The 26,202-nt window shown below is 48.8% G+C and overlaps 1 protein-coding gene across 6 annotated transcripts in view; it reads right to left on the reverse strand.

Moving 5' to 3' along the window:
• C29H4orf50 (chromosome 29 C4orf50 homolog) overlaps window positions 1-26,202 on the reverse strand; it is a 293,220-nt gene that overhangs the window by 91,956 nt on the left and 175,062 nt on the right. For all 6 annotated transcript variants that reach the window (XM_070458138.1, XM_070458137.1, XM_070458134.1 and 3 more), the window contains 4 exons: window positions 15,780-15,891; window positions 14,395-14,522; window positions 10,626-13,160; window positions 2,819-2,980 (listed from right to left, as the gene is read on the reverse strand). In XM_070458138.1, the coding sequence (XP_070314239.1) occupies window positions 2,819-2,980; window positions 10,626-13,160; window positions 14,395-14,522; window positions 15,780-15,891 (2,937 nt within the window). The remainder of the gene's footprint in view (window positions 1-2,818; window positions 2,981-10,625; window positions 13,161-14,394; window positions 14,523-15,779; window positions 15,892-26,202) is intronic.

Below are 26,202 nucleotides of genomic sequence, written 5' to 3' on the forward strand. Positions count from 1 at the left end.
TTTTTCATTAAATGATAATATCAAGATGCAGAATATTTCTGTATGGTATGACTTCAGTACATGAAAACTCAGCAGTGGCCACAGGACTGGAAAAGGTCAGTTTTCATTCCAATCCCAAAGAAAGGGAATCCCAAAGAATGTTCAAATTACTGCACAATTGCACTCATCTCACACGCTAGCAAAGTAATGCTCAAAATTCTCCAAGCCAGGTTTCAACAGTTCGTGAACTGTGAACTTCCAGATGTTCAAGCTGGATTTAGAAAAGGCAGAGGAACCAGAGATCAAATTGCCAACATCCTCTAGATCATTGAAAAAGCAAGAGAGTTCTAGGAAAAACATCTACTTCTGTTTTATTGACTATACCATAGCCTTTGACTGTGTGGATCACAACAAACTGTGGAAAACTCTTAAAGAGACGGGAATACCAGACCACCTGACCTGCCTCCTGAGAAATCTGTCTGCACGTCAGGAAGCAACAGTTAGAACTGGACATGGAACAACAGACTGGTTCCAAATCAGGAAAGGAGTACGTCAAGGCTGTACATTGTCACCCTGCTTATTTAACTTATATGCAGAGTACATCATGAAAAACACTGGGCTGGAAGAAGCACAGCTGAAAACAAGATTGCTGGGAGAAATATCAATAACCGCAGAAATGCAGATGACACCACCCTTATGGCAGAAAGCAAAGAACTAAAGAGCCTCTTGATGAAGGTGAAAAAGGAGAGTGAAAAAGTTGGCTTAAAACTCAACATTCAGAAAATCTAAGATCATGACATCTGGTCCCATCACTTCATGGCAAATAGATGGGGAAACAGTGGAAATAATGACAGACTTTATTTTGGGGGGCTCCAAAATCACTGCAGATGGTGACTGCAGCCATGAAATTAAAAGATGCTTGCTCTTTGGAAGAAAAGTTATGACCAACCTAGACAGCATATTAAAAAGCAGAGACATTACTTTGCCAACAAAGGTCTGTCTAGTCAAAGCTATGGTTTTTCCAGTAGTCAGGGATCGATGTGAGAGTTGGACTACAAAGAAAGCTGAGTGCTGAAACATTAATGCTTTTGAACTGTGGTGTTGGAAAAGACTCTTGAGTGTCCCTTGGACTGCAAGGAGATCCAACTAGTCCATCTTAAAGGAAATCGACCCTGAATATTCATTGGAAGGACTGATGTTGAAGCTGAAACTACAATACTTTGGCCACCTGATGTGAAGAACCGACTCACTGGAAAAGAACCTGATGCTAGGAAAGATTGAATGTGGGAGGAGAAGGGGATAACAGAGGATAGGATGGTTGGATGGCATCACTGACTTGATGGACATGAGTTTGAGTAAACTCTGGGAGTTGGTGACAGACAGGGAGGCCCGGTGTGCTGCAGTTCATGGGATCGCAGAGTCAGACACAACTGAGCAACTGAACTGAACTGAACTGAACTGAGGCATACAAATAAGTACTGAAACGTGGGTGCATAGGGTTGAAAAAATGGAAGTCAAAAGGGGTTGGGGTTGAGGGGGAGAAAAGATCATACTGCTCTGCATTTTTTAAATACTGAGATAATTTTAGGTTTATAAACAGTTGTTTTTCTTTTCTTTTTCTTACTGGGAGGATAATTGTTTTACAATATTGTGTTGGCCTCTGTTATGTACAGTTATAAAAGAAATAATACCGAGAGATCTCTTGCATATTTTGCCTGGTTTCCTTTAAAGGGAACATTCTGTAAAACTACAGTATATTACATCCAGGTATTGATGTGGATACAATGCACCATTCTTTTTTTTAATTTATTTTATTGAAGTATAGTTGATTTACAATTTTGGGTTTCTGTTGTACAGCAAAGTGACTGTTATACCTATAGATATGTTCTTTTTCATATTCTTTTCCATCGTGATTTATCACAGGATATTGAAAATAGTTCCTTGTACAGTATGGGGCTTCCCAAGCGGCTCAGTGGTAAAGAATCCGCCTGCAATGCAGGAGACACGGGTTTGATCCCTGGGTCAGGAAGATCCCCTGGAGGAGGAGGAAATGGCAACCCATTCCAGCATTCTTGCCTGGAAAATCCCAAGGACAGAAGAGCCTGGTGTACTACGGTCCATGGGGTTGCAGAAAGTCAGACACGACTGAGCGACTGAGCATACATACACACTATACTGTAGGACCTTGTTTATCCATTCTATATATAATGGTTTGCATCTGCTAATCCCAAGCCACCATTCTTACTTGGATCTCTCTAGTGCGTGCGTGTGAGTGTACGTGTATGTGTGTGTGTGCCAAGTTCTGAACAATTTTACTACCTACGCAAGGTTGTGTCTCCATCACCACAGACACAATACCGAACCGTTCTAACTGCCCTTGTTGCTCTTTTATATTCACACCCACTTCCCTCCTACAGGGAGAAGACTTTTATTCATGTATCACTTAAAAAACTGTTTGACTTATTAGAAAGCCATGTATATGCATTCCTGGAGGAGGACATGGAATCCCACTCCAGTATTCTTGCCTGGAGAATCCCATGGACAGAGGAGCCTGGTGGGCTACAGTTTATGGGGTCGCAAAGTCGGACATGACTGAAGTGACTTAGCATGCATGCACACGTGTATTATTATTTTTAGATCTAACAGAGGTTACACAGATGGAGGGATTACAAGGCTTGTTTTTCTTTCCTATGCTGCTCTGTACTTTCAAAATCTAATAATGCTTGCAAACTGCTGGAAAGGGCCAGTGAGCTCTTAATTCTTCTTTCTACTTTCTAATCTTGCCAGAGTGAAGGAATGTTAGTTTACAGGCGGGAAAGGAAGTGTGGGCCCAGCCTACCTTGCCCCTGAGATGCGCCGCTTCCTCACGAGAGGCCTGCAGCTCGCGGTGCGCAGACCCCTGGTCTTGGAGCTGGCACTGCAGGGTCAGTACTTGGTGATGGAGTCGTCTGACGCGCAGTCTGAGGTCCTCCTCGGAGGCCGAGGCCTCCTGGTCCTGGAGCTGAGGAATCAGAGTCGAATGCAATTCTTAGGCTATCTTCCAAGTAATTTGCCTTAATCAACAAACAGTACCTGTTTTCCTTCCTGTGTTCCTGCTTGCATGTTTCTCATAGTCCACAGATTTTATAGAACAAAGTAATAGAAATCACTCTAAAAACTATTAGTCAGCATAAACATCATTCTCACCCATTTGTCATCTTATATTTTCAGTCTTTCATCACTGACTCAATGGACATGAGTTTGAGCAAGCTTCAGGAGTTGGTGATGGACAGGGAAGCCTGGCGTGCTGCAGTCCATGGGGTTGCAAAGAGTCAGACATGACTGACTGAACTGAACTGAACCCATGTACACATACGAGTGAGCAGCCCGTGCTGAGTTACGTGAGTAGGGGAGTTGGGGATGGTCCAGGGAATCACAAAATAACATTTTAGAGTGTTATTTTTTAAGCTTATTTTGGCATATGAAAAATACGCAAATGGCATGGCATCCCAGAGTTTGTTTTAATAGACGCCCGTCACCATCGTACTGAAACACAGTATGATGAGTGAAATTTAGTGTTCACATCCAATCACGAGATGCTTATTACACTAAAGCTTCATATATTCATAAGAAAGAAGATACTGCATTTTCCTTAAACACTTTTCTAAAATCAGTACAAAATATCCTCTTTAATCTTCTTGGGTCAAATCTGAGCAGGTTTCATATGAACATCAAGTAAGGAATTTCTGGGAGTGCAGAAAGTGAGAAGGGAGAGGCTGACTTACCACCTTGAGAAATGTGGTCAAATGGTGGTAATGCTACTGCCCCCGGGGGTTCTGGACTCTAAATTTTTATTTTGTAATAACTTATATAAATACATACACATAGGCAGGCATATCTGTGTGTGTATATGTGTATACACACACAAACACACACTGGGCTTCCCTGATGGCTTAGTGGGTAGAGAATCTGCTCACAATGCAGGAAACACAGGAGGCACAGGTTCGATCCCTGGGTCGGGAAGATCTCCTGGAGGAGGGCAAGGAAACCCACCACCAGTATTCTTGCCTAGAGAATCCCATGGACAGAGGAGCCTGAAGGGGCTACAGTCCATGGAGTCTCAGAGTCAGATCTGACTGAAGCAACTGAGCACCCACACACATAATATACATAGCCACATATTTTTTCTACATAACATTTATATGCCATATATATCTTTTGTATCCTGTTTTTCTCCCTTAATACTGTGTCATGGGCATTTTTCCATACCATTAAATAATGTGAAAGACCCTATTGTTAGTTTCTGTGTGGCATCCTGTGGCATGCTGAATACTCGGATTATTCTAATATTTTGCTGCTGTAATTGGGGCTGTGACAGAAAGCCTTATCTGACACAGCTTTCGTTCTTCCCCTGAGGTCATCAGAGGGTAACTTTCTGTATCAAGGACCTGAGCATCATTAAGCTCTTGATTTATGCTACCAAGGTGGCCTTGGGAGGGAGCAGTCCTGCTAATAATAAAAGCTCCAACTGCAATGAGTCAGGGGCCCCAGAAACCTGAGAAGTCTCACACAACCTTGCTCATGGTCCCTGCTGTCTAGCTTTCACTGGAAGCAGCCTCCCTGGGAATTGAAAGTCCACAGTATATCTCTTCCACGTGTTCCTGACCTGAGTGTGAGCTGGCAAGAGGGAAGGACAGAGAAGATGGCAGGGAGGCAGAGAGGACAAAGTGTGACTTGGTGGCTTGTAAGCCAGGAATACGATAGCAGAATGTGTTTTTTTAATTAATAGAAATCCACAAAGCGTGGGCCTGAGATTCACAGACTGGGCCCCCTCAAGAACAGATGGGTGCTCCGAATGGCTCCGTAAAATCTAAGACTTCCAAAACAACTTGGCCTTTCTGGAAGTTTGGTGTCTCCGCTGCCTCCCTGCTCTGCCGTGACTTGGCTTTCATCCCCAGCATCCTGAGACAGCACCCACAGGACATTCTAAAGCGGAGGAGAGTGCGGGGTGGAGGCCAGCCCGGTCTGCCCTGGGGGGCTGCCCCAGACAGTGACCCCTGTTAATGCTTGTGACTCACTTGCTCCCCACCCCAAACACCAGCAGCACATGCTCCAGACACACGCTGCACTTGGGTTGAAGCCCTGGGGAACACAGCCCCCGAGGAGGTCTGTCTGGCAGGGGTGGGGAAGCGGGCATAGAGACAGGCCACTAGCACCTGGTGGTGAGGGGAAGCTAAGAGATGGCCACTAATCCAGAGGCCCTCTCCACCCTCTGGGGTGGGGGTGGGGGGCACACAGATGTGCAGCATTTGCTGACTTTTCCAGTGTAAACACCATCACGGCCAACTGCAAGCTACCAAAATGGCATCATGGGAGAGATGTGCATGAGCCATCTCTGCACTGAACCCATCCTGGAGGGTTGGGAGGAGACGTCTGAGAGTGAGGGCTTCCCAGATGGCACTAGTGGTAAAGGACCCGCCTGCCAATGCAGGAAGTGTAAGAGATGTGAGTTCGACCCCTGAGTTAGGAAGATCATCTGGAGGATGAAATGGCAACCCACTCCAGCATTCTTGCCTGGAGAATCCCCTGGACAGAGGAGCCTGGTGGGCTACATACAGCCCATGGGGTCACAAAGAGTCAGGCATGACTGAAATGACTTAGCATGCATGTAAGCCCTAAAGGGAGACCTGGAGGATGAGCAGCAGGTCCCAGGAGAAAGCTGGGGTGTAGGAGGAGCAAATCTAGGATCCAGAAGTGTAGAGATTGGGGACCTATCTAGCAACAACTGACATTTTCAAGGTGCCAGATTATAACTCACCAAAAGGAATCTGGACTTTGTACCAAGTGCGACAGGAAGACACAGAAGGCTTCAAGGGTTTTTATTTTTAAACAAACAAAAACACAATCAGGTTTGTGACTTGGGATGAAGGAAACGGTGAGCTTTCCTCACCTTCTGCCTCCTGTCCACCACCAATTCCACTGATTCCAACTCTGGTTTTTGTCTGGAATCCTCTATGTTTTTTTTAAATTTCAAATTCCTCTATGCTAGTGTCATCTCTTGGCAAAATCCTCTTGACTGTTCTCCTTGTGTCTTCCCTGTGTCTTTATAGCAGTGATCTTTTTACAGTAGAAATGTAATCATGTTGTTCTGATGAAAACCCTCCAACACAGTTTCCTACTGTGTTTAGAAGTGATCATAATTAGAGCCTACAAGGCCTTCTGTGGTCTTTCTCATGACAACTTTCTCATCTACACCTCACGCTACAACTCACTCGTGCCCACTGTGATACAGCCATGCCAGCAACTTTCTGCTTTTCCAATAACCCAGGCTCATTCCTGCCTCAGAGTCTGGACACTTGCTTCTCCCTCTGCCTGGAATGTTCTTCATCTGTTTATCCTTTCAAACCTTGAAACTCTTGGCTTGAAATTCACCTCCTCAGAGTTCCAGTTCCCACCTGGTCTGACTAGGTGGGATTTGACAACTAATAAGATATGAGGAAACTACATAAAAACAATTCTTTGCAGGCACGAATGGCAACCAATGCAGGGCTACCATCCTTGAGAAACAGGATGCCCAACAAGATGAGCTCCACATTCTCCCCGGAACATTTTGCAAACCATGGTTTAGGGAAGTAGATCCCAAGCTGAACACTGTGGTCCTGTTAAGTGAAACCACAGACTGGGGTCAGGGATGCTATGACAGCTGGGGTGTGTGGGACAAAGTAGCAGAGAGAAGTGAACTGCAGAGAAAAAGTCCAGACACTGTCTTAGAAATAGCCTTGGGTCCTTGGTTGAATCATAAGTGGCAGAGCATAGAGCAAGACTCTGAGATTGTGAAGGACAGGGAGGCCTGGCGTGCTGCAGTCCATGGGGAAGCAAAGAATCAGACACAGCTGAGGGACTGAACAACAACAACAGAAGCCTAGCAGAGAACAGAAGCTGGGAGGTCAAGTGCTGAAGAGATTTTAGAGGTCATGCACGGCTACAAAGATGGCCGAGCCAAAGTAGAGGGTCTTTAGTCAATGCTCTGAGAACTCAGCTGATACCACTGAAAGGCCATGCCCTAGAAGCAAGGGCCATACTTTAGGAGTAAAATCAAGCCCTGGACCTGAGGGGAAAACTGAAATAGACATGCAAAGGAATAATATGGTCTGCTGGTCATTCAGCTACCTATTAGAAAACTCACTCAACCTGCTCTAGAGTAAGCTAATAAACAGGAAGCCCTACAACATGTTCTGCATGATGTCCAACATTTAAAAAAAATTACTAGTCACATGGAGAAGCAGAAAAGTGGGATATAACTAAGAAATAAAATAGTCAACAGAAACAGAGTGATTTACATACTGGGGTTAGCAGACAAGAGCTTCAAAAATAACTATGATTATATTTCTTTAAAACTCAGGAAAAGATGGAAAATGAATGACAGTATGGAGTATTTCAACAGAGAATCAGAATCTCTTTTGAAAGGGTCAAATGAATATTTGATTGCAAAATACAGTAAATGAAATTAAAAACTAATTGGATGGATTTATTAGAAAACAGGACATGGCAGAAATAAATGGCAGAACTTTTAGTGAGCTAGAAGGCAGGTCAATAGAAACTCAAACTGATGCACAAAGAGAAAAAAATAAAGAACAGTTTCAAAAGATGTGGGGTAAAGTTAAAAAAAAAAAAAGTCTGGATTTCCTGGAAAGAAGAGAAAAATTGAAAAGAATAAAATATTTAAAGAACTAATGGCCAAGAATTTTCCAAATCTGATTAAAGACAAGACTCCACAGTTTCAAGGAGTTCAGAAAAACCAAGGAGGATAAACATAAATAAAACCTCATGTAGACACGGTCTGACTGCCAAAGCCCAAAGATAAAAGGCAAATCTTTAAAATAGTCTGTGGTAAAATGACACATTTCTGTCATGGAAGAAAAGACAAATTACTCAATTTTTTAATAGAAACTGTGAGAACCAGAAGACAATGAAATGAGGTCTTTAAAGTGTCAAAAGAAGGAACCGTATCTGCCTACCTAAAATTCTGAATCAAGGGGAAGAAATCTTTTAAAAGTGGAGTTGAAAAATTGTTGTCATAAAAAGAAATTTGAGAGAATTCATCACCAACAGACCCTAAACTACAAGAAACAAAAAAGCTCTTCAGGTGGATGTAAAACACATCCACAGAAGTAGAAGAAAGAATGAATAGTACAAGAATGTAGAAAGATATGAGTAAATAAAAAAAATTATTGAGCGTTTAAAACAACCTTAACAGTGCTTTATAAGGGATGTTATACACAGAAGCAATATAATTGACAAAAATAAACAATGAAAAGGATTAAAGAAATAAATGGAGTTAAACTATTAAAAGATTTTTGCATTATTTGAGACATGGTACTAAAGTACTAAAGAAAATTTTAATCATTAATAGATACATTTTGAAATATCTAGGGTAATCACTAAAAGAATGACACTAAAATGCATGACAAAGTAAGTCAGTAGAGAAGAAAATGGAATAACAGAAAATAGTTTACCAAAAACAAATGAAAGAGAGAAGAAATAAAAGAAAACAACAGATCAGACAAAGAGAAATGCCAACAAGGCAAAAATAAAGCCAATTACACCATTATGTAAATGAAACAAAAATGGAACAAACCCTCCAACTAAAAAGCAGAGGATGTCAAACTTACTCAGACCTAAGTTTAAAAAAAGCCATATGTTGCTTCTAAAAAATATGCTTTATATATAAAGATACTGATAGATTGAATGGAAAGATATGGATGGTATAAAAAAAGTTATATACCATGGAAACATGAACGAAAAGAAACTGTTGTGGCTATTTTAGTATCAGACAAAGTCCATTTTAGGGCAAGAAATGTGAGAAATAATGAGAGACATTTTATCAACTTAAAAGAACTGATTTACCAGGAAAACATCATAAACCTAAATCTGTGCGTAGCTCATAAATACCTTCAAAAACATAGAAATCAAAACTAACATAACAAAAAGAAGAGATCTCAAAAGACATCTCAGTAGATGACAAAATGAACAGAACACACAACAGTAAAGATATTGAAGATTTGATTAGCATAATTAACCAGTTTGGCCTAATTAATACTCAGCAACAGAAGAACATTCATTCTTTACAAGGGCACATAGAATATTTCCCAAAATAGACCATCACGTGGTCAATAAAACCAATCTCAATGAATTTCAAAAGATTACAATAATATACATAGTATGTTTCTGACAACAATGAAATAAAAGTAGACATCAACAGCAAAAATATAACTAAAAAATTACACAGATGCTTGGAAATTCAACAACACACTCCTAAATAACCCATGGGTTAAGGGAGATACCACAATAGAAATTAGAAGTTACTTTGAACTGAACAGACATAAAGAGTACAACTTATCAAAATGTGTGGGTTGTAGTTAAAACAGTGCTTAGAAAGAAATGCATAGATTTAAATGCATAAATCTCAAAAGACGAGCAGTTGAAAATCAGTGATCCAAATTTTCAACACAAGAAGCCAGAAAAAGAACAGTCAACTAAACCAAAAAAATGTAGATGGAAGGAAACAATGAAGTTATTAGAAGAAATCAATGAAATAAAATATAGACATTCCTTGGTGACTCAGATGGTAAAGAATCTGCCTGCAATGCAGGAGACCTGGGTTTGATCCCTGGGTCAGGAAGGTCCCCTGGAGGAGGAAATGGCAACCCACTCCAGTATTCTTGCCTGGAGAATTCCATGGACAGAGGAGCCTGGCGGGCTCCAGTCCATGGAGTTGCCAAGAGTCAGACATGACTAAGCGACTAAGCACATACAACAAAGAACATCGACAAAACCAAAAGATGATCCTGTGAAGTGATTGATAAAACTGGAGAGAAAGAGAGAAAGAGAAGAAAGACAGAGGCAGAGAGATCAGATATGAATGTATACAAAGGACTTAACACTGTGTATCTTAGACACTGGAACAAGGTCTTCAGCATTTCATCCTAGGAGTCCTGAAAGTGGAGTACTGTCCACAGATGAGGAAAACCACTCAGAGAAGTCATGGATGGATTGAGTCAGTGCAGAGGTGAGTTTGAACCTTGTTTAAGTTCTAAAGCCCCCTGCTGTCTCCTTTTGAGTCCCAGCGTGATAGAGGTGTTGGCTAAAGTTGTGGTGGTAATCAGATTACCATATATAAATGTATCAAGTCAACACACTGCACACGTTAAACTTCCACAATGTTGGAGGTCAATTATACCTCAATATAAATAAATACATATATACCAGTAGAGACTCGATAAGTAGAATGATGACTTGAGCTGTTTGAAAAACTGCTCGGTCTGAAAATATAAGCTCTCATCTTAAAGGATAAACACCCTCTCCATGTCCCACCAGATACCCATCTAAGCAGCCTGAGCAGAGAGGCAGACTCTCATCATCTTGTCGTAGGCAAGAATACAGACTCTGGAGCCTGAACCCCCAGAGAGAATGTGGGCTCCATCCCTGCCAGCTGTGTGACTTGAGGCAAGTCACTTAACTTCTCTGTGCCTGTTTCCTCATTTGGTAAATGGGGATGGTGACTGTTCCTCCCTCTCAGGGCTGCTGCAGGACGCGGGAGTAAAGGGTGTGGTCAGTGATACAGAAAGTCAGCAAGATGATTCAACAGCCACGCAGAGTCAACCTACCCGGATGCCACCGCGCGGGGACCTCAGTGCTCGCCCTCGGTCTGCAGAACAGCTTGGTGCTTTTTTCTCTTTCTCCAAATGCGCTTCTTTCACTCCTGCCCCATCAGTGTTTCCTTGCAGGGCCCTGGATCCTGTGGCATCTCCCCAGACCAGTGATGGAGCAGTAGAATCAGCACCGCATCTGGAATTGTCCAGGCTTAAGCTCAGTCCTGTCCACCCCCCAGCCAGACCCCTATCCTGCTCCGAGGGCGGCCCGGGGCCTCTTGCAGTCAGTTTCCCTGAAATCTGAGTCACCTGCACCCCTCTTTCTACCGTGTTCACCTGGTCCATCGTGCTTTTCCCCTGGAGACGCTCCTGGGCTCTCACCAAAGGCCCCCCATCTGTGCTGCTCCCCAACGCAACCTCCGCTTCCAGGACTTGGATCCTTCTTAGAAGGCGTTCATTCTCCCCCCTGAAGGCCCGGATCATGTCTTCTATTCCCAGGACGATATCCTTTATCAGCTGTTTGTAACTGACCCCGAGCTCCGAAGTCAGCGCACCGAGCTCCCAGTTTTCCAGGGCGACGTGCTGCATCACACCTTTGGATTTTCGGATGTTCGTGGACATGGCTTTCTGGATTTGCCCCAGGTGCCCTTTCAATCTTTCGTTTTCCTCTTCGAGCTCAGAAATCTTGCAGTAACTCTTCCTGTTGCAATCTTCAAGCTCAGAAATGACCTGCACATACTGGTCCAGTTCCCTCTTTAAGTGAGAGATGTCTCCTAACAGCACGCTCTTATCCTGTTCGAGCGCAGATATTTTTTTCACGTTTCTCTCCCTCTCTTTTTCCAGGGCGCACAGTTTTTGATGGCATCTCTTCCGATCTCCCTGAAGCCTGGCATTATCACTTAAAACGTTGTTTCTCTCATTCTTCAATCCAGAAATGAGCTGATAAAACCTGCTCTGTGCTCTCTCAAGGGCTCTTGGCAGCTGCGAGAGGTGGTTCCCACCACGCTCGGAGGGCCCCTCTGGAGGACCCGGGCTCAGGTCGACCAAATCCAACATCAGTCCTGGAAGAAGGCTGCAGGTTCTCAGGACCTCAGTCTCTCCCGGCTTAACATCTTCACCAGGCTCCTTGGGGTTTTCTCCCTCAACAAAACAAATATCCAAACCCAGGTTTGTCAAAGCCTGCTGGGGGTGCACGACCCCCTGGCAGCTGCACCATCTCTGAGCAAAGCCCCAGTTCTCTCCTGCCACCGAGGAAGCTCTCCATCCATGCCCCCCTCTCCCAAGGTTCAGGATGGAGAGGTGTTGGAAACAAGCCTCCATCTCCTTTTCAAACTCCTCTATTCTGAGTGCAGACTGGTCAGGGCCTCTGCTAGGAGCCGAGGGGTGACGGGTGGCTCCGGCCTCCTCGGACCAGAAGGCCAATCCAGGAGACGGTGGCAAACCTCCTTCCTCCAGCTGGGAAAGCATTTCCTCGGCCTTACCGTCCTCCGAGCCAGGCTCCTCCGGGACATCCCTGCAACCCGGGCTGGACACCTCCTTCTCTTCTTCCTGTCCGTCCCCCCCAGGGCTTCCCTCGGGGGGAAGCAGAGCGTTTCCAGACCACACAGAGTCTTCCTCCTTGCCCTGAACTCTCCCGACGGCTCTGCTCTGCTCTCTAAGGGGCTGGGCATCCACTGAAGGCGGCCCATTGGTGCCCTGAGACCCGGAGAAGGTGGCTGCAGCGGCTTCTTCCTCTGATGATGATGATAAAAGCCCTCCTCCTGCTCCTTCTTCTCCTTCTCCTCGTTGGAGGCCCCAGACATGCCCTTCCTCATGTCCCCTCCTGCTCAGGGATTCAGGACCCTCCAAGGACACTGAGGTCTCCCCCTGAAGAATAAGCAGTGGAAGCTCCCGCCTGCGCCCAGAGCAAGATGCTGTGGCTAGGGGTTCAGAAGCCCCGGCCTTCATCCATCTGGCCTTCATCCATGCGCCCTCTGGGGCCCTGATCCCAGCCTCCACCCTCAGACTCTCCCCGCTTTCCTGATCCGGCTGACACCTGTCCCTGCTTTCTGCCTGCTTTCTGCCCCAAGTCCTCACCTCTCGCCTCTCCAATCTCCACCCTGACCCTGGGGCTCCTCCTCCCTCCTTCCCAGAGTCTTTTCCATCCTCAGATCCTCTCCTGGGAAACTGGTGATGTGAAATGTGCGAGGCCTCTTGGCCGAGGAAGGCAGTGCGGCCTCTTGCACGGTGGTGGCCTCGGCCAGGGTGTCCTGCTACAGAGGGAGCGGGCAGGGGCCGGGCCTCCAGCACCGGTTGGGTGTGCAATATTTCTGGGGGAGCTTCCAGGAGTAGCAGTGGCAAGGGAGCTGGGCCCGCAGCCTGGCCCTGGGGAGGGTGTGCAGACGCCTGCAGACGGAGAGAGGACCCCTGGGCTGGTCCGGCTGTGAGCTTTTGCCCTGGAACCCAGGCCAGCTCCACGGGGAGTGGTGAGCCGTCCGTGGACTGCCCCGGCGGGCAGCCACAGATGAGAAGGAGAGTCTGGTCATCCGAGCTGGGCTCCGCTGGAGTAAACTAGGGATGGGAAGAGAAGAGAAGGTGTGAAGCGCCCCTTTCTCCCACAGGGGCCTCCCCACTTCTCCAACCTCATCTCCCCACCCAGTCGTATGAGTCTTCCTAACACAAGAAGGCTCTAGTGGACACACAGTAGAGACTATCTGACCCCCCAAAGACAGGGACCCTTGGCTAAGAACAGTCCAGGGTACACAGGAGGTGTTTCAGAGATATGTTTGAATGTATTTTTATAGTTACTTGGTGGTTCGGATGGTAAAGAATCCTCCTGCAGTGCAGGAGACCTGGGTTCAGTCCCTGGGTCGGGAAGATCCCCTGGAGGAGGAAATGACAACCCACTCCAGTGTTCCTGCCTGGAGAATCCCACAGACAGAGGAGCCTGGCGAGCTACAGTCCGTGGGGTCACAAAGAGTCTGTCACTAACACTTTCACTTTTCATTCAATGCATTTAACCAGAGAGGAGGGCTGGCCCAGCTCAGAGAACAGACCCAGTCTGGGAGGTGAAACCTGGCTTCACTCAGTCTCACCGGGAGCCCTCGGCTCACCTGTATCCACAGCCCCATCCCTACGCCATGGCCGCTGCCAGCCTCACCGCCTTTACCTGGCGGGTCCTCCCACCTCGCCCGCCCTTCCGCTGCCCATACCTGGTCTCCAGTCTACCTAACTCTGTCCCTCCATTGGGGTCCAGCTTTTCTACGAAGCCCCTCCCACCCCAGGGCCTGCTCTCAGCTCTTCTCCACTTTGGACATGACGCAGCACACCAGCAGGGCGCAGGGCAGAAGGTGAGCGGATGGAAGTAACGCAGGAAGGCCCCTCTCTCTAGAAACACCTCAGGGCTGGTTGGAAGCAGGCTCCCAATCCTTAGGGGACAGCATGGTGCAGAGTGTGGGCTATGGAGACAGGACCTCAGTCCCCTCCAGGGCTGGGAGGCCTTGGGAAATCACAGCCTCCTCCTCTGAAGAATGAGGGGGTCATGGCTCTTGCCCCACAGGTGGTAGGGAGGTTTCAAGGAGATGAAGTTTTCTATGTGGCAGCTGGGCCCATGCACACAGCTGGGGCTCCCTTCCTGCCCACTCCTCACCCGGGGCTCAAATCGCCCTCTCAATTATTTCCAGAATGTTCTTCCAACCCCAAACTTCTTCCCCACCCTCTCCCACCTCCTGAATGTGCAGCATGCACAATAGGGCTGATCAGACCCAGCTATTACCCCAGGCATGGAGAAAGCCACTGCCCTCACCTGTCCATGGTCAGATCCTGCAAGGTCTCTGGGGAGCTTGTTCGTGGTCTGTGGGCCAGGGACCAAAACAGGAGGTCCTTGTCCAGCCAGGACACAGCCCCAGGCATGGGGCCCCTTGGAGGGCTGGCCTGGGAAGTGACAGAAGAGAAAGAAAGTGAAGTCGCTCAGTCGTGTCTGACTCACTGCGACCCCATGGACTGTAGCCTACCAGGCTCCTCCATCCATGGAATTTTCCAGGCAAGAGTACTGGATTGGGTTGCCATTGCCTTCTCCAGGGGATCTTCCTGACCCAGAGATCGAAACTGGGTCTCCCGCTTTGCAGGCAGATGCTTTATCATCTGAGCCGCCAGGGAGGAGCCCCTCCCGAGAACTTTCCGGCGAGTGTCACCAACAGCAACACCCGCTGTTAGGATGAGTCTCGTGACTCAAGGCCTTTGAGCCCCCAAAGGCCGCCTCATGGTCACCACTGCCTGTCTGATGAGAAACCCAGCTCAGTGATGGGGAGTGACCACCCGCTGATGAGTCCCAGAATCAGGTCTGGGAGCCACCTCCTCTGACCACAAAGCCCAGGACACCTCCCTCAGCTCTGCACCCTCACGGTCATGCAGGGTCGTAACTCCCGGCCCCCAGCCCCACACGGAGTGGACGGAGGAGCTGATACCCAGGCTTAGCCAATGGGTCCCACTCATTTCCCCAAGGACAAACTTGACCTTGTCTGACTTATCTGCTCTGCTCCCCAGAACTGTGGAGGGGAACAGTCAGCCTTGTTGGTCAGCAGCACCAGTGGGTATAACTGACCTTAAATGGAAACTGAACTTGACCTTGGAGGACTGTACGCAAACCACAGCCAGGTGGACACTATGGCTTTGGGGCTCCCTGAGTGTGCCAGTTTTTGCAGCAGACACCCCAGAAGCTGCACCCGAGACTGAGCAGACACACTGGTTCCCATCAGGTTACAGACAAGTGACTTTCAAGCCCTGGTTACTCCTAGACCTCACGCCTGTCTCACACCTGAGCTGTCACTGGGGTGGGGGCCGGAAACAGAACAGCTCCTGGTCATCACATGGTCTTCTCCGAAGACAAATCCCCCTGAGAGGACCCCTGCTGCCCAAGGCTGACACATGTGTTGCCTGGTTGGCACCCTTCTGAGGGCTGAGGGAGTGAGCCTAAATGTTGGGTTGAGCCTGCATCACGGACCTCGTCATGGGCATTGTAGAGGCTGAGCCCACTTTTCCCAGCTAAGTGGCAGTGAGCAAGGGACTCTACCTCTCTGAGCCTCAGCTTTCTGTCTGCAGAGCAGGGACCACCACCCTGTTGGGTCATCAGGACGCCGTAAGTGAGCTAGCCCACCAGTGGATGTCCATGAAGAACCCTCCTCCACGCACCTGCTGAGTCCCTCGGTCTAGGTGCCCCGTCGGGGTCTTGGCTTCTGCAAGCATCCAGCGCCTCCTCCAGGGGCAGGGGCAGCGATTCATCCTGAACATGGCCCAGGGCATCCTTGAGGAAGACACAAGAGGTCAAAAGAGTGGTGGGTGTCCCTGGCTGAACTGCTCTCTCCAAGCCTGTCCCCATCAAGCCCTCCCAAAGACCCTAGGAGGGAGTCGGATCCCCTCCCCTGGTGAGGACAACAGAGGGCACGTGGCCTGGCAGTAGGGCCCTGCCCCTGTGCTCTTGGTCCCGCCAATAAAACTGCCTCCCATGAGCTCCCAGATTCCACTTAGCAGACGAGGAGCTTTGTTTGTTCAGCCAAGACACCCCCAGGTTCCCCAAGGCAGCATCAAAGGCTCCAGGCCCCTCTCCTTCCTGGGCGGAAGTTCCCTCTGTATCCACCCTGGCACCTGCCCAGGGCCTCTGGGAATCCTGTCCCTCAACTGTCCACAGGCCCAACTGGCCACAGCCAGGTGTCCCTGGGCCCCGCCCCAGAAGACAGGCAGGGATACATTTGTGGGGCTTCCCTGACCCAGCACACACCCCCTCCCAGCCTGCGGAGCATGTGACAGGCAGCAAGCATCCAGACTGCAGCTACAGCAGTGAAGGCATGGGGCCCAGCAGAAAAACAGCTCCGGTCACCATCCACGAGGGGCAGGGGGACAGGTCTCTTGCAGGTTCCCACAGCCTCAGGTACTTCTAACCCGCTTCTAATGGGTGATGCTTGCTTCCCACCTGCTTCCACACTAGACCCGAGGTCCTCCAGGAAGGAAACTTGCCTTCATTCTGTCTTCACCGCCACCCCTATCAGGCACACACTAGGTGCTTAATAAATGTTTGACAGTGGATGGATAGACAGATCCTGCAGGAAGGCAGGTGTTTCTAACTCAGGCTGCATTTATTGAGCAAACATTTATTAAGCTCCTATATGGCTTCCCCTTATCAATTCATCTTCTTTCCACAGAAACAGACCTAGGATTTTATTCAGGGGGTGCAATACATCATCCAAGAGACTACATTTCCCCAATTTCCCTTAAGTGCAAACACAGTTGAGTAGATCTGCTGTGTGTGTCTTCTGGGAAAGCTTCTTATATGAAACTGACTCAACTGAGCAGGGCTAAGCCCACTCCCAGGCTTCCCTGGTGACTCAGAGCTGAAGAATCTGCCTGTGACACAGGAGATGTGGGTTTGACCCCTGAGTTGGGGAAGATCACCTAGAAAAGGAAATGGTGACCCACTTCAGTATTCTTGCCTGGGAAATCCTCTGGACAGAGAAGCCTGGCGGGCTACAGTCCATGGAGTTGCAAAGAGATGACTTAGCGACTAAACAGGTAAGGAAGAAGTAATGGCTCAGGTGCTCTTCTGGGGGAGGAAGAAATGAAGTGGACAGGGAATGCCCCGTGCCCTCCTCACCAGTCCCCAGGTCCTCACCTGCTCTCAGCAGACTCCTGCATTGACCCTTAACTGGATCTCCTGCTTCCCCTCCCATCCTGCCCAGTTGCCAGAGATGCCCCCTAAAATGCACTTGAAGAACTGATGCTTTTGAACTGTGGTGCCGGAGAAAACTTTTGAGCGTCCCTTGGACTGCAAGGAGATCCAACCAGTGCATTCTAAAGGAGACCAGTCCTGAGTGTTCACTGGAAGGACTAATGTTGAAGCTGAAACTCCAATACTTTGGCCACCTGATGTGAAGAACTGACTCATTGGAAAAGACCCTGATGCTGGGAAAGATTGAGGGCAGGAGGAAAAGGGGATGACAGAGGATGAAATGGTTGAATGGCATCACTGACTCAATGGACATGAGTTTGGGTAAACTCCAGGAGTTGGTGATGGACAGGGAGGCCTGGAGTGCTGCAGTCCATGGGGTCGCAAAGAGTCAGACATGACTGAGTGACTGAACTAAACTGACCAGCAACACCCCCTCCTTGGCTCCCCCTCAATCCACTGTGCTGGAATCTGGCACGGAAGGCCATCTAGGGCTGTCACTGCCACTCCTGACACTCCCTGCCCTGGCTTCTGTTCACAGCACCTCCTAGTCCCCTCCCCACCCTGGTTCCTGCCTGCCTCTGCACCTCTGCACACACTGTTCCTCCCGCCGGCCTGGGAAGGGTAACTGGTCACCTGCCACCTCCTCGCAAAGCCCTCCCCTCCCTTCCAGACCCCGCAGCAGCTGAGCACTCAATCTCACTGAAATGGAAACTGGGTCAGGTTGCCCTCCTGTTTCCAACCCTTCCATGCTTCCCACTGCCGTGAGATAAAACCCCCGCCAGCCCAGCCTCCCCATCCCCATCTCAGCTCCCTGGATAGACCTTCTCCCTCCTGCCTCGGGGCCTGGCACCCCTAGCGCCTGCTGCCCGCACCTCTCTTCCCCACACCTCGGCTCACCCCATCTGCTCCTTGTCGGGGCCCCCCGACTCTCCCCCAAATGAAGCCCCTCCCTTCCATAGCACCCCATCCTCAAACCCCAATCTATGACCTTCCGGTTACTGTGTGACACTTTGTGTCCTGTCCAGTTCTCCTCAGAGACCTGGAGGAGACCAGACCCTGGCCACACCTCAGAGTCATCCAGAAGCTTTTAACAAGTATCTGAACAAGGCCTCAGCCAAGACCAATTAAAAGCAGAGGGGTCTGGGCGCGGCCCTGCTAGGCGCTCAGACAGGCCTGGCTGACCGGCCAACAGGTCTGTGGGTGTCTTCTGCCCACAGACCTTGGGTTGTTTCTTGGTTTTCTCCACTGGCTTCCCACATGATCAAAACTAAACATTTTTGTCAAGAGCTTAAAATCACCATTGGAACTAGGTGGAGACGAGGAAATGAAGAAGAGAGAGAGAAGGTAAAAGAGGAAAAGAGAGAGAATGGGATGCAGAATGGGAGACAAACTCAAAGATGCTAGAATAAGCAAGAGAGAGCAGAAGGAAGGAGGAGGGAACAGATGAAAGGGAGGTGGTGGGAGGTGTCAAAGGCCACCACCATTCTGCTGCTCGTTTCTATTTGGATTTTGTTCTAATACCCAAGTTGACTTTTGACTCAGTTCTACAAATGCTTTCTGAGTCCCTACTATGTGGCCAGCCCAGGTCTGGGGCAGGGACACAGCCATGGGTAACACACACAGACCTCTGCCTTGAGGAGGAGATTCAGAGGAGGACTCTCCCCTGATGATGATGCCATACCCGTTTCATGTCACAAGTGGTGAAATCAATTCTCAGATACAGAGAGTGACTTGTCCAAGGTCACATAGCACACATGATGGGAGAAGAGGACCAGAACTCGGGTCTCTTCCTTCCTGCCTCTCCTTGCTCAGTCTTGTCAGCCCTCCCTACTTTGCAACGCTCTCAGGAGCATTTGCCCATAACTTTCTGTGCTTTTAGTCTTAACCTGCAATTATTTTGAAAAAAGAAAACAAGGAATACAGTGACATCTAGGCACAAATATTATAAATGTGTCTCGGCTTTTCTTTTTTTATGCATAGACACTTAAATTCTTCCCAAAGTCTGCTTCTACAAAATGCTAACTTTTGCTTTGTGCATTTATCATGTGATGGTATCAAAAACTCATTTCCGCAACTCTTGCAGTTCCTACAACTTCTGTAAAGCGGTGTTTTAGGGCCACTTTATTATAATCTCTGATGTAAGGAATGCCTTCACTTACCAAATCAGGTCCTTCTGATCAGATATCAGGGTTGTTTCCAATTTTAACCAACTATAAACAGTGTTGAGGTACTTTTAATATTTAACAAATATTCAGAATCTTGAGGTTTTGCTCATTTGTATTTGTTTTACAAGTAATGGAATTGACCTTTTTTGTAAGACCACTGGCCGTCTGTATTACTTTTTCTGTGACTTTTGCCTAGGTTTTTATTTTTGACATTATGGACACTATTTTAAAGCTCTAGGAGTGAGTGACAAGTGTGTGACATGCACTTCTGCACAGATGCAAGCTCCGAGCAAGGAGAGACTGCCTAGACTTGAGGGAACGATGAAAAGATTCTCATACCTGCCACCAGGGGTGCTCTGGGGCTGAGAAGCTGACCTGAGCACTTTTCCTGAAGCCGCTGTCACCTGGAGTGGGGGATCTCAGCTCTAGGATGACAGCCTGACACTGACAGAATAAGAGAGTGACTTTTAATCTCTGTACAAGCCAACTTGTTATCCTCCAGGCCAGGCAACAGACCTTGGGCTGTCCCCTGTGGCAGCGATCATCATGTCTGTTTCCCCTACAAGCCTTTGAAGAGCAGGGTATCCTCTCCAGCCCCTCATGTCCTGGCATGGTGCCTGGGACATGAACACTGTCTGGTGCACACTTGCTAAAAGCATTCAGACGTATCTGAAGATGAGCCTTGCTTATCCTGCAAAACCGGCTTCCCTGGTGGCTCAGTGGTAAAGAATCTGCCTGATACGCAGGAGATCACCTGCAACGAAAGAGACACGGGTTCAATCCCTGGGTCAAGAAGATTCCCTGGAGAAGGGAATGGCAACCCACTTCAGCATTCTTGCCTGGAAATCCCATGGACAGAGGAGCGTGGTGCGCTGCAGTTCACGGGATCAGAGTCAGACACGACTCAGCAACTAAACCACCAACATTTTGCAAGCCAGAGTCCTTTTAAATTTTCTTTCCCCTGGGATCCTGAGTAAACACTCCCTCCCCAAACTCCTCCCCAGGTCTGGACTTTGTCCTTGGAATGACTGTTTCTTCAGGGATCTGAGTTCCAAGCAATTTGCTCTAGAAACTGTATACTATGTGATCCTAGGTAAGGCAAGTGCCTCCTCTGTGGGGCTGGAGACAAGGACACTGAGCCCTGCCTGGCAACCTCCCAGCATCGAGGAGATCCTGTTTGGGAAAGTGCTTTGTAAATATGAAGCAAATAAAATATCCTCTCACAAAGATCGTCCTCACCATAATTCATACCATGACACCCAGAGTTTTCAGATGTAAGTAACCAAGGCGGAGGTGCCTGGGTGGAGGCACCCTAATAATTTGTAATAATTTTCTCTATGACACCCACTTGCCAGGGGCTAGACTGCCCTCTGGTTTCCCACTTTCTATATCTCACTTCAGCATTGCCATCTTGAGGTGGTCCCTTCGGCCAGAAGCTTGTATTTCCCATGGGCAGGAAGCAAATATCTCCTTTGGGTCGTCTATTCACTGAGTCACTTGCTTGCCAAGCATTTCACAGCCTGTGTCCAGGGACTGGGATTTACGGCTGAATGGTACCCAGTTGGTGATGATGAGGAAGGCACAGTTGTGGGGAGGTGGGCAGCCAAGTCTGGCACAGTGAACATTAGGGACCCTAGGGGCGGGTCATGTCATGATGGGGACACCAAGGAGAGCGCGAGCTGACATGAAATCAGGAAAGTCTTCCTGGAGGAAGTGGCATTCTCACCAAATGTAGAGAAAGAAGCAGCGGTTTACTGAGAGGCCAAGGGGAGCAGGCAGTGGAAGCCTTCAGACCCAGGAAGGTGAGCAGGCTGGAGCAGCAGGAGCTCAAGGTGGCTGGACTGGGATGGAGGAAGGGCTCTGCGGTGAGCCTGAGTACACGGCTGGAGAAGCAGGGCCCTGAATGCTGTGATTAGGAGTTTGAGCTGGAGCCCCAGGCGATGTAGCGGCTGGGGGCTCGTGAAAGGAGATCATTTGGGTGTTACACCATTATCCACAGAAAGGCACTGAAGAGCTGCTGTGGCTCTTAACCCCTCTGGGTCTTGCCCCTTTGGAAATGCAGTCAGCCTTGGGCATACAAGCATGCAACGATCTCAGAACTCCAAGTACAATTCCACAAACACACAGCCCCAGGTAAGGAGCAGACCGAGAGCCTGAAGGGCACTCCCTGGCTTTACAGTGTGGTTATTAATGCGTTGGAGCATTTCAATTTTAAAATTGCAGGCACTGCTCCTCCATGAGCTGGTGACTGGCTGGCACTTCGAATCGCCCAGCGCCCCCTCTGGAGGATTTCTTCCTCTCCAGGTGGCCCTTTCTGACTCCAAGACTTGAAGAGTCCTGGTTGTCAGTGCCCTCTGAGAGGAGGACAGCCTGGAAGACTGTGACATATCCCACGGCCCTGGGTCCATTCCCCTCCCAAACACCAAGGTCCCCAACAGTGACCCACAGACTGTCAGGCCCCTCCCCCTTCCTCTGTTGGCTCTTGCCTTAGGCTGTCTTGTTGTCCTGTGTGGGCAGGCGTCTTGTCTGACTTCCCAGCCCCAGTACTGAGCTCACCACATCATGTGGAGTGGACACCTGTTAAACGCTGATTACTGACCCACTGACCAGTAGTTACTGGAGGAACAGAGTGTGGCACCCCCCAGCGCACCCATCCGCCGGGGCGCAAATCCTTCCCCATCACTTAGTATCTGTGGGAACCCTGGGACCCTCCGTGCCGCCACTTCCTCATCTGTAAAGTGGGGATAAAAGAGCACCTCCCTTGAAGGATGCTGAGGGACAAAAGGAGTGGACAACAGATGCAGAGCACCAGAGATGGCATCTAGTGCAAAGATTCCCTAACAAACACAGGGGTCATTTTGTACCCACAAGAAGCTGGTGAAGAAGCGCATGAAGTTGGTGAAGAAGCACATCAAGGAACAAGAACTGACAGTTCTACCATCTCGTGGGGCCTCTATAACAATGCATCCAGTAGGATGCACTGGATGTGTCCTCCAGTATCCTCCCCAAACTTCCTAAGTTGATGTCCCAACCCCCAGGACCTCAGAGCACGACCTGATTTAGAAATACAGTCCTTGCAGACAAAGTTAATTAGGATGGGGTCATTAGGGCGGGCCTTAATCCACTGTGACCAGTGTCCTTATAAAAAGGGGACATTTGAATACAGACACATATAGAAGGAAGACGAGACACAAGGAGAAGACAGTGAAGAAGAGAGGCCTGGAACTCACCCTCCCTCACAAGTCTCAGAAGGAATGACCCTGCAGACACTGTGATCTTGGACTTTCAGGCTCCAGGACTGTAGTTGAGATCACCCAGTCTGTGGTCCTTTGCCAGGGCACTGCAGGAAACCCTCATAGCACCTACCTCTCTATTCGATCAATAGGGAAATCAAGGCATAAAATGAAATGACGAGAAAGGCTCTCGGGGCTCCCAGAGGGCAGGGCCAGGCTCTGGGCCCACCAGGTCAGGGGACTTGGCTCTGCCTGTCTCCATTTGGGAGAAATGCTAATGTCTGGAACAAGAAGCTGATCACCCAGGTGCCAGGCCCCCTCGGAGGGACCATCAGAAGGGGATGGGAGCCCTCCTCTTGGAAGCGAGAATAAGCCACACGAGAAATACACAAACCATGATGAAACAGACACCGACAGCCGAAGTAAGCCCTTGCCAATAACACTCTCTCAGACAAGCTGCTAGATTGCTAAAAGCCAGAATCAGTGACCATCCCGTGACATTTTATACTGAAATGGTCCCCGACATTTGTTCCATGTTTAAAGGGCTCATGCATTCATGCTCCAATGGGTTCTTCACTCTGACACACTCCGAAGGCAGCAAGTGCTGCTAGCCCTTCGCCCAGCAGAATCCACAGGGGTTAAGGCCCCAAGTTCACAGGGTCAGAGATGACAGGGAACCTAGAACATCTGAGACACAGGCTGAAAGGGGCCTGAACCCACCCCCGGGGCCCCAATAATAGACTCAGACACCTGTGGCCCTTCCTCCCTCCTTGCACTTGATAAATTTCTATCAAGCTCCTTCCCATGTCAAGTGCTGTGCTGGAGCTGGGGTTGTGGCAGAAAACAGAGAGGACCTGAACGATCCTGTGTGTGGATGGAAGGAAGCAGGGAGGAAAGGAAGGCTGGTGACAAAGAAGGCGGGGTGGGGATGGGGGCGACACGGGGCACCTCACATGGAGTGGGGGCGGGGTCCTTGCACTTGCATGACCACAGAGGGTGACACGAGTCCACGTATGTTTCCGTGGGCTATTACCATGCCAACCTCCCTGCCCGGGGCGGTCTTTCAGGATGACTATGGAAGCAGCCTGAGGACCCTGCCTTCAGCAGCTCATCCTGCGGTTCATGGGCACTTGCCCCAGAGAGGCTGGGCCTGGCGTCAAGGACATCTGGGCCTTGAGGCCAGGCCCCAGGAGGCCAGAGGAGGAAACACTACCTGAAGGATGCTGAGGAGAAGGCGAGGCCGGAATCATCGCTGGCCACGTGACAGCACGGTTGTGGGCTGAATTGTGTCTCCTAAAAGTCAAGTTCAAGTTCAAATTGCCCCCCCGCCAGTACCTGTGGCTGTGACCTTGTTTGGTAACAGGGCCTCTGCAGATGCCCTAATGACCTCCCTAATAAGAGTGAGGTCATCCTGGAGCAGGCCGGCCTTGCCCATCTCACCTGCCCCTGCAGACTGACCTCCAGCCTCTAAAACCAGGCAGAGGTTCTCAGCCCTTTGGCCGAGAGAACCACACCTGGGGACAGCCCTGCCCAGAAAGCGGCCACAGTGCTCTCCGTCTCCCTTGGCCCATGGGCTGCTGTGGTGGGAGAGCTGGTGATCACAGGGCCTTGTCCCACTCCAGGGCCTTGTCCCACTCCAGGGCCTTGTCAGCCTGTGTTTCCATCAGCATCTCCTGCAGATAGGAGGAGACAAATCGCAGTCACATTTAACCGACTCCAAGGGCTTCCCAAGTGGTGCCGTGGTAAAGAACCCATCTGCCAGTGCAGGAAACTTAAGAGATGCAGGTTCAATCCACGGGTCGGGAAGATCCCTTGGAGAAGGAAATGGCAACTGACTCCAGTATTATTGCCTGGAGAATCCCATGGACAGAGAAGCCTGGCAGCCTACAGTCCATGGGATTGCAAAGAGTCGGACAAGACTGAAGATACTTAGCACGCAGTGAAGCCTAAGCTCTTGGGGCAAACAAAAAGACAGGAAAGAGGAAACCATGATGTAAGCAGTGTGAGTGATTCCATCAAACCTCCGCTGGACAAGACAAGCCCATGAAGACGTGATGGTGAAGGTGACGATGGTGACGGTGACAATGATGCGACAGAATCTAAATCTTACCGGGTAAGACTCTGTGTCTTCCCTGCACTTTCTCACTGCATCCTCATAATCACACCAGAAGCAGGTCTCAGTATGGTTCCCATTTCACAGTTGAGAACACTGAGTCACAGAAAGGCTTAGTAACCTGCCGGACTTTATCACGCCTGGTGAGAGAGAGAGTTGAATGGCTCTGTCCACTTGGGGTCCCCCCTGCCACTTAAAGCGTGAGCCTCGCACCCCAGTGTATGTGGTTCCCACGTTTAAGGATCAGCATTTTCTATTCCACAGGCCCCTGCTCCCTCTGCTACTCATCTGATAACGGGCCAGCTTCTCCCGATGTCAGAGGCAGAACTGGCTGGGGACCACACTTGATGGGCAATTCAGGGAATTTTTGAGAGACTTTTGACTGGGCACTGCAACCTCCAGCAAAGTCTTGAAAGCATGAGCCCTTAAGAGACGCAGTTCTCCTCAAGTTTCAGGCAATGATAAGGCCTGAAACATCTAAAAAGCCACAGATGTGTGTCAACAAGGGGCTTATAACGGATGGCACCCAAGCTACTGAATGCAGCCACTGACACAGCACCAAACTGCTCAAGATCCAACTCTGGCCCCAGGGTACCAAGGTAAGGACAGCATCTTGGAGTCACAGCTCTGATCTGACCCGTGTTCCCTTGCTGGCCTTGATTCTTTGGAGACCCTCCTGGGTCTCAATTTCTCCATCTAGTCAGTGGAATTGCACCTGGCTTGCAAGGCTGCTCTAAAGATTAAATGTGAGAACGTAAAACGTACAAAATATTTACTCATCACTAAAACATTTAGGTGTTCAGCCTTTCCCTTAGATAAAAGAGAGAGTAGCAGGGCAGAGAGATTGGGAGAATAAACGATATAAACCAACAGCCTAAATTAAAGTCTTAAGTTTAGGAAAATTATAGAAAGGATTCTAAAGGACAATTTCCATCTCTATGCCATTTATTTTCTGAAATTACAACAAGGTGCCAATATCAAAGGTACACTGTTTTCCTTTTATCTGATGAACCTAACAGAGGAAGAACGAACAGGACACGCAAAGGTGACATTGGCAGGATGAAGTACTAAAAAGAGAAACTGTAAAAAAAAAAAAAAAGAGAGAGAAACTGTGATCGCAGACAAACTCATTATTAAAACAATCTATGCGGGACACACTTCATGATGTTGAGGAAACTCAAGTTCCAGTTAATTTGAAATAGACTGTCCAGGCAGGAAGATAATAATGATTTTTTTTTTTTTCAATGAGCCATCTTCTTTGGGCTAAGGTGGCTTCCTGATTTTTCCTTAAATGCAAACTGAACCAGTGGGATCCTGATCTCTTGGAGGGAGCCGAATTAACTCTCCCTTTACAGGGAAGCAGCCTCGTGTGGGAGAAACT

This window comes from Odocoileus virginianus, chromosome 29 (assembly GCF_023699985.2).
Source record: "Odocoileus virginianus isolate 20LAN1187 ecotype Illinois chromosome 29, Ovbor_1.2, whole genome shotgun sequence".
Taxonomy (NCBI): Eukaryota; Metazoa; Chordata; class Mammalia; order Artiodactyla; family Cervidae; genus Odocoileus; species Odocoileus virginianus.